General features: G+C 35.7%; 1 protein-coding gene across 1 annotated transcript in view; it reads left to right on the top strand.

Moving 5' to 3' along the window:
* UGGT2 (UDP-glucose glycoprotein glucosyltransferase 2) overlaps positions 1-14,559 on the top strand; it is a 137,841-nt gene that overhangs the window by 66,146 nt on the left and 57,136 nt on the right. The window contains exons 17-20 of the mRNA XM_074378431.1: positions 6,273-6,431; positions 6,781-6,904; positions 7,001-7,099; positions 8,382-8,473. Of these exons, the coding sequence (XP_074234532.1) occupies positions 6,273-6,431; positions 6,781-6,904; positions 7,001-7,099; positions 8,382-8,473 (474 nt within the window). The remainder of the gene's footprint in view (positions 1-6,272; positions 6,432-6,780; positions 6,905-7,000; positions 7,100-8,381; positions 8,474-14,559) is intronic.

Below are 14,559 nucleotides of genomic sequence, written 5' to 3'. Positions count from 1 at the left end.
AATAACGCAAATTGTATGCAGAATTTAAGTTGCCATTATTGACTTCAAAAGTACAAAAAAAGATACTTCTCAGGATGTACAGGATAGAAAACTACAAGAACAATCTTAAAACAATTAACAAAGTGGCAAAAAGTACATACCTATGAGTAATTCCTTTAACTATAAATGGACTGCACAGGGAAATGTATTCAATATGTTGTAGTAGCTTATGGTGAAAAAGAATATGAAAATGAATATACGTATATTCATGTATGACTGAAGCATTGTGCTGTACACCAGAAATTGACACAACATTGTAAACTGAGTATACCTCAATTAAAAACAAAACTAAATGCTCCAATCAAAAGACATAAAGTGGCTAAATGACCCACATATATGCTGCCCACAAGAGACTTCAGATCTAAAGACACATGCAAAATGAAAGTGAGGGAATGAAATAGATATTCCATGCAAACGGAAATGAAAAGAAAGCCAGGATATGTGGGAGATAATATCTTAGTATGATGACAGATTGTAACAAAACTTATTGTGGTGATCATTTTGAAATGTATAGAACTATCAGGACACTATGTTGTGAAACAGAAACTTACATTGGTAAATTATACTTCAAAAAGAAAGAAACAAACTCATAGAAAAAGAGATCAGATTTATGGATACCAGAGGTGGAGGTTGGGGGTAGGGATAGTTGTGTGAAGGCAGTCAAAAGGCACAGACTTCCAGTTGTAAGAAAAATAAGTACTAGAGTGTAACGTACAACATGATAAATATAATTAACACTGCTGTATGTTATATATGAAAGTTGTTAAGAGGGTAAATTCTAAGAGTTCCCATCACAAGGAATACTTTTTTCTATTTCTTTAATTTTATATCTGTATGAGAGGATGATATTAACTTATTGTGATAATCATTTCATGATGTATGTCAGTCAAATCCTGATGCTGAACACCTTAAACTTACACAGTGCTTTGTGTCAGTTATATCTCAGTGAAGCTGGCAAAATAAATTAACAAGTAAATAAACATAAAGTACATTTCTAAGAACAGTTGGATAGGAATTTTTCAAAGAATTTATTTAACTTTAATATATTTATTTAAAATTTAAAATATTGTTCATAATCTAACTTGTATGTGGAAATAAATGGATTCATTTATTCGTATCTATTCTAGGTAAATGCAGCAGCAACATATGATGATACAAATGAATTTAAGTTGAGAAAGTTTTACATAACCAGAATGTACTACTTACTATCAGTTGCCATAAAAATACCTTCTGAATAACACTATGTTATCCTCAAGTACTGGTATTCACAACCCAGTATTACTGTTTCCTATTAACTGCCTTATTTATACATACTATATTTAGATGTAAATGTCACTTCTAACTGGACTGTAAGTACTTCAAGGAAAGGAATCTTGACTACTTATTCTTTTGTATACCTCGACTTTGCACATGTCTTAACTTTTAGGTGTTTGTTATTTGTTTAGATTCTGTTGTACTAATTGAGGATTCAGGTCTCTTCCACCACCTGAGCTTCACTTGGTTTCCTCCAGTCCCAGTAGTATTACTTAATGATATTACTCAAAATATTTTAAAACTGTTGTGGCTTCAAGAGCAAACAATCAGAAGGAATCAATCAGAGCAGGTTCTCAAACTGAAGTAGAGTCTTGGAAGCCCTCATGCTGAGGCAGATATTAACCCCCTTATAGCTGAATCACGTTGACGTAATGTCTGGGAAAGAGGTCAGGGTGGTTCTCATGTGGGAAATCGCCATCCCAAGACAGCAGTTATTTACCAACTGGTGCAAAAGTATTTCAATACGTTAAGAATTGGTAAGGCCTGTACGATTGCAGACCAGCTGATTGTCAGGTCTGTATTTAATACATTGTGGTTAAATGAATAGTGAGTGAGTGTGTGACTTTCTAAGTGTTTTTTGTTAGTAAGTCAAGTACTATGATTCTGTTTTTAAGAACTTATTTTTTAGCTTTAAGGGTTACTCCATTTTTTTACTTATTCACATTGTTTTCCACCTATTGCAAATATATCTAGACAGGCAGGAGATTGGTCATATTACCTACCTAGAATTTTCCTTACACAAAGAAAGATAGCCATTAATAAGCCAGCACTTTTCCCCCACACAGACACAACCCCAAGAATGCCGTTCTATGGCCACCCTTCTCCTTCTTCAAATGGGAATGCTTCGTTTTCCTCTTAGAGGGAACATACGTGGCATACGGAAGGGTATAGATGTGGGAAGTGAGGGGACAGGATATGTCTAGAGATAGGACATGGTAACAGACTGAGCTGAAAGAATGTGGACTTACCTCCAATCTCCTGTCTGGTTTTCATCCTCTTTTTCAGTTTTCCACTATACCAGGAATCCCCAAATCTAGAGCCTGTGTGATTCAATCTCAACAGAGAGTAAAAGAAAGCAGAATAGTTGGCTTTTCAGGGTTGAGAGAGGGGCCTTGATACGCACCTGCTCTGTATACAGACTTTCAACAAGTGTCCACGTTTTCTACTCTACTCCTTATCCTCTCCTTCTGAGATGCTCTCAGGGCATCCCTCAGGAATTCTGAAGTCCTTCCTTTCTGTCTTCTCGACAGTGATGTCCATTTCTACTTCGGTCATTTGCTCTTTATCTTTTTCTCCCATTTTTCTTTGTGGGCTCGTATCTTATTATTGTTATCATCATCACTGTTGTCATGACTTTTACTATTATACTCTCATTTTGGTGAAATTTGTGGGGAAGTGATGAGCATGTGTGTTAAGTCTACCATGTTTAATCAGAAATCCACCTTTACTCTCTGTCAAGTTAAGCTGCAAAATAAATTCTAAGGTGTTACCATTTTAAGATAACTTCAGTCATTTTCTCCTGAAATCATGGAGAACATTAAGAATTTTTGTGAAGATTAAGAATTTGATGCACTCCTCAGAAATATTAAATTCCATTTTTTTTAGTGTGTCAATGCAGTCTTCTGTTTGCTCCTTTTTCACTCCTCTCTCCCCCTAAGACTGTCTTGTAATTATGATGTCTTCAGTTACTTAACTTCTCCATTTTTCCCAAGTCTGCTTAATCTCCAGTTTAAACCGGGCTCTGTGTTTTAATTGAGCTTGATTTTCTTCCTTCCCTGTTCCTCCCAAAAGTTATTCTAAACATTCATCAGTCCTATGAGCCTCCTTTCCATCTTCCTTTTCACTCCTTGAAAATCGTTCTGACTCCTACGTCACAAAGAAAATAAAATGTTTAGGCCTTTATTCCCTAAACTTATATTCCTGAAAGTTATCCAAAGTTTGCTTGTACTTTCAACAAATATTTAGAGTACTTACAATGTTCTAGAGATAAGAGATAAAAGAATAGAGTACAAAGATCTTTTGAAAATTAGAAATAAAATAAAAATCTAATAGAACAAACAAAAAAGACATGAAAAATAAGGGTAAAAGTCAAACAATTGGAGATTCAATCCAGAAGATTCAGATAAAACATAAAACAAAGAAAAGAAAAGCATTAGAGAAATAATAAAAGAAATTCCCCAAATTGATGGACATGAGTATTTATTGAAAGGGACTCACCAAATACACAACACATAGAATGAAAGAAGAGCTTTCTTGGGGGTTGGAGGATGGGGAATAAGGAATACTTCCTGAAGCAGTGACATGAAAGCTGAGTCCAGAAATAGAAGGAAGAATCGGATGAAAGAAAACAAAGCTGTGGGACAGTGGGAGATCAACCTTCCAGAGAGATGTTAGGAGATCCTGAATTGTGAAGGAACCAAGAGAATTGGTGTTGCTGCTGATTAGATATAGCAAATATGTGTTGGGTTTGTGTTGTAGAAGAAAGTTCATAAGATGAGGCTGGAGGTGTATGCACGGGGCCTGGTTACATAGGATCTTGTTAACAATGTTTAATTTGAACTCAGAACAGTAGAAGACCTTGGCAACAGTGAAAAACCTGAAAAGATATTAAGCAGTGAAGTGACAGTGACATGCATTTTTTTTCAAAGAGTGTTCTCCATTGTTGAGACTAGATTGTCGTAGAGTAAAGTGTATGTGGTGAGATGGACAGGAAGCATGTAGGTGAGAGATGGGCTAGTAGGCTTTTGGAAGAAGTAGAGGCAGAGAAGAATGGACACAGTCGTGCTATTTGGAAGGTACGATCTAGGACCTGCTGCTGGATTGGAGAGGGGAGAGGGGAGGAGGGAGCTTGTCGAGGATGGCTCCCCAGGTTCAGCCGACTAACTGAGAAAGTTGTGATGCCATCGCCAGGACAGAAAGGAGTAGAAGAGAAACCGGGTGGGAAATAAGATCAGAAGTTCAGTTTTCACATACTGAATTTGAGGTGCCTGTAAGATTTCCAGAAGAGATGTGAAATAAGTGATTGGATATGTGTGTCCATAGCTCAGAAAAGAGGTGTGGGCTGAAAGTATAAAATTCAGTGTTATTGGCTTATTTGTGGTAATCGAAAGGTTGCCTGATTGAGAAATGACAAGATAAATCAGAAGATAGCTGGTATTTATAGCAGCTCTATCCTTCTAACCCTAACCCTGAGGTCCAAATCTGTGTATTCAGATGCTTGGTGGGTGGCCCATAAGCATCTTAAAATGAATTTAAAAGCATGCCTGTCATCTTCCCTTTTACCCCAAACCTTTTTTCTTCTTTATGCCCTATCCTAGAGGGTGGCACCATCATTCTCCCAGGGCACTCTGGCTATGACTTCTTTCCCCTCATACACTTCCAGATAATAGACCATCGAGCGCTGCCAGTTCAGCCAGCTAAGTGTTTCAGAAACTGCCCCATTCTCTTCTTGCTTATTATGACTGATTTTTGTTCGGCTCCTGTTTTTTCTTTCCTGCGCTTTTGCATTAGCCCCTGACCCACTGTCCCAGTGCACACTCTCCCACCCTCTTCCTTCTCATTGTTGCCACTGTGTTCTTTTTTTTTTAAAAAGCAAATCGGATCGTATTATTTGTCATGAACCCTCTTCCTAGATAGAGTTGACCACGCCCTCCATGATATTCCTGGATATCTATTCACACTTATTTTTAATGTATCCATCTTTCCCCCTATTAAACTGTAAGTTTCCTTAGGACAGTGTTTGCATATCATTCATATGCATTCATAAGCCTAGTACACAGTGCCCAGTAAGTGCAGAGATAATATAGTCCAGTGGTTAAGACTCTTGGCCAGACAAATATAAGTATAAATTCTGTTTCCGAAATACAGTAGTTACGTGGCATTGGAAGTGACTTCATCTCTGTATGTTTCGTCATCTGTAAAGTAGTACTTAGCTTCACAGGGTTATTGTGAATATACTGGCTGTAATAATGGTTCTAATAATATGTAGTGTTGACTATTGGATGAATTGTTTAGTGATGTTTTATCTCTCACAAGATAGAATCCAGTTGTTGAGGACCCTCATGCTTTGAGCTGTCTACTCACCCCTCTGACCCCATATCCCCTCCCCACTGTGAACCCAGAAAACTACTTGCCAGCACCTAAATATACCATGTTCTCTCTTCCCCTCTATTCTTCTCAGTGCTCTCTTTGCACTTAGGGTTTCTTTCTGCGCTTTTATCTCCCTAGCAAATTTTTGCTCACCCTTTAAGACTTTGAGTGCCTCTCCCTAACAGAGGCCTTCTGTGATCCCCTCCTCTCCACACTCAAGCTTAGTCACTTCTTTTCTGGACTCCCATAAAACCTGGTATATGCCTCTGTTTTGCTTGTAAGTATGTGAGACCCTTGAGGGCAGATTTTTCAGCTCTGTGTTCACAGGGTCTAGCCAAATGCATGAATTCAATAAATGTTTACTAAAAAATGAATACAGGGGATAAATGAATCTCTTATGCAGGTAAATGCATTTTTTTTAAGTAATGTCATACTCTCTATCATGAGCAAGCAAGCTACAGCCCACGAGCCAAATCCAGCCCTTCCACTGCCTATTTTTATCAATACAGGTTTTTGGAGGCATAGCCACATTCATTTGTTCATGTGTTGTGTGTCTTCGTGATTGAGTAGTTGTGTAAGAGACCAGATGGCTCACAAAGCCTAAACTATGGGTCTGCCCCTTTACAGAAAAAGTTTCCTGACTTGTTCTATGTAGGTAAATTATTTTCCTTTAAATAATGTTTGGAAAGGACAGATAAACTTAGCAAAATTAACATTTTTTCTGTGGCATACACAAATGTGGCAGTGTCGCTTTTTTGTGTATTTCTTTTTCAGATAGGCATATTCTGTCTAACACTCTGGTATTTTAAAATTATTTTTTAATTGAATAGGCAGGAGCAAACTTTTATAAGATGACGGGCCTGGGTCCTTTGCCTCAATCTCTTTACAATGGTGAACCCTTGCAAGATGAAGATTTTGTGAAACTAGAAGTGGCTATTCTTCAAAGAATGGTGGATACAACTGTAGAGTTACAGAAGTACGTTCTTACGGTAGGTAAGCATGTATGAGAAAATACATGATGAATAATGCCTTATAAATGATGTTTATGTTAAAAATATCTTTTAATAGCAAAAGTTAGTTGTGTAAAAATTTCCATTCTGATAATTTAATAGTGACTTTTAGAGTAATAGTTAATTTTATCTGTGTATAATTACATCTAAAATTGCCTAATAGGAAAGAAAATTCAGTTTTATAGGAAAGTTTATTATAAGAATTCTAATAGCATATTATTTATTGACTTACGGTAGATTAAATAGTCTTTAAATGTATTCTCTGCATCATTTTAAAACATATGCATATAAATTGTCTGTATTACCTAAATAATATTTGTTATTGTAGGGCATATTAAATGATCAAACAGATACAGTTGACTTCCTTATGGTTATGAATAATGCTGTACCCCGCATAAATCCTTTGATTTTGCACACTGAATGGCAGTACCTTAATTTAATATCTACATCAGGTAAAATAATCCTTCCATATACTTTTCTACAAATGACTACTGAATTGTGAATGTTTCATTAATTCATTATTTAACATTTAATATTAAAATTTTCAGTAACTGCTGACATTGAAGATTTTTCTACTTTCTTCTTCTTGGATTCACAAGATAAGAGTGCTGTAATTGCTGAGAACATGCATTATTTAACCCCAGAAGGTAATAGGCATATTTTATTTTCCTGAATTTATCCTAAAGTAGCAAAAACTCGTAATTTTATTAAATGCTTGCATAACACATTTGTAAATGTTGATATTTGACTAGAGACCTGGTTTTCGATTTAAGGGTTTGTACATTGTCAGGATATAACGATTGTGCTTAGAAAATGATGCCTCCTAATTAATGCCCTTTGGTTAAATCCCTTGCAGTTTAAAAGGATACTTTGTTAACTGAGAAACACCTAATTTCTTTATTTGGATTTATGTAAATGTGTAAAGAAATAATAGAGTTGTGAGAAATTTACCTAACTTTTGAAATACTTCTCAATTTACTAATTGTAATGGTAAAAGTGCTGATAGTAAGAAGGCATCAGAATTTTTTACCTTTTCTTTGAAAAGAATGTGCCACTGCCTTACTCTTAAATAGCTTATGAAGGTTTGCAAGTAGAATCAACGTTATCCTTCTTATAATTTTTTACATTAACCAAAGCCAGTTTTTGCATAGTTAGATATTATTGGATATGGTACTATAACTTCACATCTATTCAAGTGTAAGTCTTTGGTATAGCAAATTTTTACAACTGTTTTAAGTAGGTCATGTGATCTAAAGGACTAATTCTTCTATAGGTTATAATGATGGCCAGACAAGTATTATTTTAGGTGTTGTATGCTGAGGCTGGATGAAAGTAAACCCATTCAACTGTGACTTCAGAATTTAAAATTGTTTCTTCTTTAAAATTGTGGCTTCCAAATAGTCAGATGTTTCTGAAAAAAGGATTACATTGACGCTGATGGCACAAGATGATGTGAACTAGAGCAAGTTAATAATAGAATTTTTGAAGTAAATGAATTGTAAGCTAATGAAATATTGTTTTCAATATCTACTAATTTATTATGTCTAATTTTACATGTATGTAAGGTATAAATATCTTTTTTCTTTACAAATGTAACTGGAAGGCAGTTTTGCTTGCCAACACTGGAACCTTGATAAGCATAATACAGTCTTCTGTACTGGCTGACATACCCCACGGATGTGTTCCTTGGGGACTGTTCTCTCTCTTTGGTATCTGAGTTTATGTAAGGCTTTTATAATGAATTACCTGTCTAACATCTTTATATGTATGAAATGTGTGTGTGTGATTTTTACCAATATTTGCTTATTTTCAGAAAGATTAATTTTAACAATTATAATTATTTTTATGTATCATGTTAACTGGAAATATCCTTGCCTTTAGTTTGATGTTAAAAAGAATTTGTTTGACTAAACTATTTGAAACTTTCAGATGATAGACTTTCTCCGGTTACTTTCTGGATTATTGCTGATTTTGACAAACCATCTGGTAGAAAACTCCTTTTTAAGGCATTAAAGCACATGGTGAGTATTTCAATATTCTTACTACAAAAATTTTAATTTGTTGTAATTTTGAAAAAGGAATATGAAGAACATGCAGTAAATTTTAATTTCCCTCCATGTTAACATTTTAAGCACCTTAACATGGTTAGAACATGGTACTAAGGAGACTAAAACAGGAATTCAGATTCATTCTCCAGGTAAAACAGGTAGCTTTGCCCAGGAAAAGAAAGACCTACCTGTCCTCTGTGACTCGTGGCCTGCATGTGGTCCGCTAGCCCTTGCTGCTGGACACACACATACCTGTCTAAAAGTGTGTGTGTGCTGAATGCTTGTGTCCCCCCCTCCAAAAACGTTATATGTTCAAATCTAATCCTCAATGTGGGGTATTTGGAGGTGAGGCCGTTAGGAGGTAATTAGATATAAGGGTAGAGTCCTCCTAAATGGGACTAGTGCTCTTACAAGAAGAGATCAGAGAGCCACTCTCTTTCTGTCGGATGAGGGTACAAGGAGAAATCAAGTCTGCAGCCCAGAAGAGGGTCCTCACCAGACCCTGACCATGCAGGCACCCTGACCTTGGACTACCAGCCCCCAGACCTGGGAGAAATAAGTTTCTGTTGTTTATGAGCTACTCAGTCTATGGTATTTTGTAATGACAGCCTGAACTGACTAAGATTAGTGGTTATAAACAGGCCATTAAAACAAAGAGAATTGTTCTGAATCCTACCACTAATCTCAATGACCCCAAATCTACTTTTTGCTAACAATAGTTCGTACTAGCAATTTTTCATCACATTAGGCAGCACTTTCTCTGATCATTTAAGAAAAATTAAATAATTATTTCTTACTGAAGAGTATTTTAAGCCTTAAATCAACTTTGATTTTCTTGTTATTAGATAATTACAAATATACTTTAGTTGGATACTTTTATATATTTATTTAAAAGTACTCTTTTATAACCTTGTAATATTTCTAAGGGAACATATAAGTCTACCTAGATAAAAACACCTAAGAAACATAGACAAGAATTTCTTACAAAATGTTAAGTGTAAATTTATTGCTAAAGAACAAATTACTCCCTAATGTAGTGACTTAAAACAGTGAACCTTTATTTTCTCACAGTTTCTGGGATTTTAGGATTCAGCAGTGACTTTGCTGAGTGGTTGTGGCTTGGAATGTCTCACGAGGATGCAGTCAGGACTTTGGCTGCAGTCATCTGGAGGCTTGACTGGAGCTGGAGGATCAGCTTCCAGGAGGGCTCACTTGCATAGCTGTTGGCAGGAGGCCTCAGTTTTTCCCTGAACGTTAACAGAATGCTTCATTCCATTGCCACATAGACCTCTCTCTAATGTTGCTGAAGTGTCCTCACAGCATGCATCTGGCTTTCCCCAGAATGAGTGATAAAGAGATAGAGACAGAAGCCACAATGTTTTTTATGGTCTAGCCTCAGAAGTCACACACTACTTTTACAATATTCTGTTGTCCACAGATGACTTCTGTTCAGTATGAAGAGGAACTATACAAAAAGGCTTGAGTACCAAGCAGTGGGAATCACTGGGGGCTATCTTGAGGGCTCACTACCACATTAAAAATAATACATTTTAAATGAAACATGATAACGTCTTCCAGGAAAATTTTCATATATATTAGACAATCTCAGAACATATTCTCGCTTTTCTCAGTGCTCTGCAGACCAACTCATTTCAAAAAGGGTATTTGGGATCCATGGAGCCGCAGTCACTTCTGCCTTCTCTTTCTTCTCAAGACTTTCTGGGAGCATGTTCTTTGAGAGGCTCACAAGCTGCATTTCCCCAGTAGTTACAATGTTTATTGGCTCTCCTTTTATGCATATGTTGGTATGTTTAATGGTGTCCCACACTTCTCTGAGCACCTGTTCATTTTTGTTCATTCTTTTTACATTCTGTTTTTCAGATTGTATAACCTCTCTATTTATCTTTAAATTTGCTGATTCTTCTTCTGCCAACTCAAATCTGTTGAACCCTTCTGGTGAATTTTTCGTTTCAGGTGTTATACTTTTCAACTCCAGAATTTCCATTTGGTTCTTTTTTTATAATTTCTATTTCTATTACTATTGCATATATAATATTATTATCATGCCTTCCTTTAGGCACAGTTTCCTTTAGTTCTTTGAACATCTTTATATGTATTAAGTCCAGCATCTAAGGCCCTTCAAAGACAGTTTCTAATCCCTCCCTTTTTTCCCCTTGTATGAATCACACTCTCCTGCTCTGTTTCATGTCTCATAATTCTTTTTTATTGAAAACCAAGCATTCTAGATAATACACTGTAGCACATTTGGATACTGACAACTCCCCTCCCCTAACCCCCAGGGCTACTTCTTGTTGTTTGTTTGATCATTTATTTGTTTAGTGATGTGACTAATTCTATAAAGTCTGTTTCCCTCTCATTGTATATCTCTGATGTTCCTGCTCAGATTCTTCCCCCTGTTTTTATTTTTTATCTTGGTTTCCTAGGAACTGCCTCTGGGTCAGCAAAAGCCACTCATTGGTCAAAGGTTGTGCTTAAGTCCATTAGACAGATTTCCACCCTTCAATGTTGCAGGTGCATTTGACTCAGAGATGACTGTCATAGTTCAGTGGTTTTCTGATTTTCCCCACATTCACCCATGGAATAGTATCTTGGAATTTCTCTTTTTAATTTCTCCTGAGGAGGTTCAACCTTTGGTATGTGCACAGTCTTCCACACTGCCTGGGTTGAGTTTAATTTTTTTTTTTTAAGCCTGACTTCCCAGGAGTCACCTCTGTGTCACAGTAGCTTTTTATTCAGCAGAGTTTATTCGGGGAATGCTTTCAAGTCTGCCCCATGCCTCATTCTGATTGTCCTGCGTGGGGCCAGTGTAGCATATTGCAGTCGCACTCAGGGATACGTGTGATCCCAGAACAGCTCTTCTTGTCTCTTTCTCTAATTCTCTCTGTTAAACTTCTGGCTTCTCTGCCATTTTATGTAACATTTGCTCCCTGGAGGACTGTGTGGAAACAGGCCCCAGGTGGGATTGCACCCCCAGTCTGTGAACTTGCTGATTCCTGATCCAGTTCATTAATTGAAATTTCTGTTACATCAGTTCTTGTTTTTATTCTTTCCATTATCATATTTTGAATCTCTGTGATTTTTATTTCATTTTAGCCAGCTTGTTTTTAATTTCTGCCTGTGTCTTACTTGAGCCTCCCCCTGTGGCTCCCTGGGTCTGTTTTTTGGAGGCCATGTTTACTGTTCATTGCTACACAAAATTCAAAAGACTAATATAAAGAGTACTTACATACCTAATACCTAGACTCCATAATTGTTCGCATCTTGCCATATTTGTTTTATATAATTATCTATTAGAGGGTAGAGGCAGGAATGGTCTATATTATTTAAAAGTAACTTGTAGAAATCAACATATATCCTCCCTTAATACTTCAGCTTACGTTTCCCAAGGTAAAGATATCCTTCTGCACAACTTTAATACCATTATCACATTGTTAGTACTAAGTTGTAATAAATTTTTCGCAGTTGTTCCCACAAGGATATCTTTTCTTTTTTCAGACCAAGGACCAAACAAGTTTCCCACAGTGCATTTTATTTTACATTTCAGTAGCTGTTTTTGTGGTAGAATAGTCCCATCCACATTTTTTTCATTGACTTTTTAAAAAGATAAAAGCTACTAAATTTGTAGAAAAATCCCACATTCTGAATTTCACTGATTATTTCCTTTTAACTTGTTCTTCTGGCCCTTATATATCCTCTATACTAGAAGTTACATCTACAACTTAATTCGTTTCAACTTGCATATGTTCTGGCAAGAAGGTTTCATGGGTGATGCTGTATTCATATGCATGTATTGAGCCTCTTCTTGTGACCTTGTTGTTGAAGCACATAACTGTCAGGTTGTCTCACTATACATTTAAAGAATAATGTGGTGATAGCCAAATCTCTACTTTGTAAATGTGTTTGTTCCTTTTTCAAATAGGAACTATTTAATCTAATTATTAAATTAAAATTTAATCTAATTATTAATTAAAATTTAATCTGCCAAGGAATATTTTGATGCTGTGTGAATATCCTGTCACCCACAACCTTTTACCTAGTGCTTACCTAGGATCTATTGTTGATGCTTGCCTGAATCAGTTATTTTATTTTCAGTTGCAAAAGAGAGATTATTCTTCATTAATTAGCTGGCATTCTTCTGAAATAAGAGATTCTTTTCCCCTTATCAACTTAGGATGACATGAAATAAAATTCTTGCTAAAAATCCAGAGGAAATTCTTTGTTCTTTACATTTAGTTAATAATTTTCAGAGAAAGAAGATGGTGTTGTAGTCATCTCTGTTGATGGCACACTATACTTTTTTAAAATTTATTTTCAAATATCATTTGGCTCGTGGATTTTTTTCAGTGTCTTCTGTCATTTACATATGCTATTCTTCCAGATGCTTATTTGCATTGTCCCACTTTGGCTAGTGAACACCTTCAGACTGACTCCTGTGCCCCTTCTCTGAGCACTTTCTTGATTTCTGACAGACAAGATGCCCTTGTCTCACCTTATATTCTCCTTGTCTAGATCTGTACTCTTCCATTTGTCTAAAGAGTTCTAACTTCTTTTAGTGGAAAGTGGTACTTGAAAAGCCAGATCTGGGCACTAAGAGTGTTCATCATTATAAGGGTATCATTGCTTCCAGGCCATTTTAGTAGCCGCAGAGTAATCTGTGTTTTGTACAATTTTTTTTCTTGTAGAAGAGCATTTCAGTGTAATTCACCTTGGAGGATAGGCTTGAAAGTATATGAAACAGAACTTGACAAAACTTCAATGAGAAACAAACAAAACCATGAATCATAATATAAAATTTTAACATTCCTATCTCAGTAACCAGAAAAGCAAGTACACAGAAGATGTATAGAAATTGGAATAATAAAATTGTGAAACTTAACATGTGGATATTGATAGAAAAGTACACATTGCATAGTGTATGTTCTTGCAAACAACATATTTAAAAAACATTTATAGATGCTGGGCTATAAAGCAAATTTTGTAAAATTTTCAAGGATTGGAATCATACGATGTACAGTGGACCCTTGAACAATGCAGAGGTTAGGGCCACCCTCCAAGCAGTCAAAAATCCATATATAACTTAAAGTTGGCCCTCTGTATACACTATTCTTCCATATTCAAGGTTCTGCATGCAGATTCAACCAACCACGGATTGTCTAATACTGTAATATCTACTATTGAAAAAAATTGTGTGTAAGTGGACCCATGCTGTCCGAACCTGGAAGGTCAACTGTATATTCTCTGACCACAGTATAATTAAGTTAGAGATCAGTGAACAAAAGAAAACTAGAACATCTCTGTATATTTGGAAATTAAGAAATGTTTCTGTGTAACCTGTTGGTACAAAAATGCACATTTGAAAATATTTTTGAAATGAAAATTTGAATGGCATTAAAACTTGACAGATACAACTAAAATGTGTGTTACATATATAATCTGAAAAGGGGGCTGAAAAATCAATCATCCAAGCACAAGTCAAAATTTAAAAACAATATCAACTTCTATCAAAGAAAGTAAAGGAAAAGATAAAGATTAGAACAAAAAGTAATGAAGTAGAAGACAAGCATACAGTTGTTAAGGTCCACAAAGCCAAAAGTTGGCTCTTTGAAAAGGCTAATAGAATTGGTAAAACACCTGGTAAAACTGGTCAAGAAAAATGGAGAAGGAGACCCAATCACGGCTCTGATGGAAAGGGGGGTTGTTACTCAAGATCCTGTGGCCATGAAAGAGGTAGAAAGAAGATGTTTTTAGTTATTAAAGAAATTAAATCTACACCAGAAATTGATACATTGTAAACTGACTATATACTTCAATAATATATATATATTTTTTTAAAGGAATTTAAATTTAAATTTAAAACATTCAAAAGAGAAAACTCCAGACCCATATGATATACAAGTAAATTGTACCAAACATCAATCTAACACAAATTTTTTTCTGGAGACTAGAAAAATAAGCAGTACAGCCTAACTCATTTTACAGGATCAGCATTACTTCAGAACCAAATGCCTAAAACAGTGTTATGTAAGAATTGAAAACTC

Source organism: Camelus bactrianus, chromosome 14 (assembly GCF_048773025.1).
Source record: "Camelus bactrianus isolate YW-2024 breed Bactrian camel chromosome 14, ASM4877302v1, whole genome shotgun sequence".
Taxonomy (NCBI): Eukaryota; Metazoa; Chordata; class Mammalia; order Artiodactyla; family Camelidae; genus Camelus; species Camelus bactrianus.
This window is presented reverse-complemented; position numbering and strand designations above follow the sequence as displayed.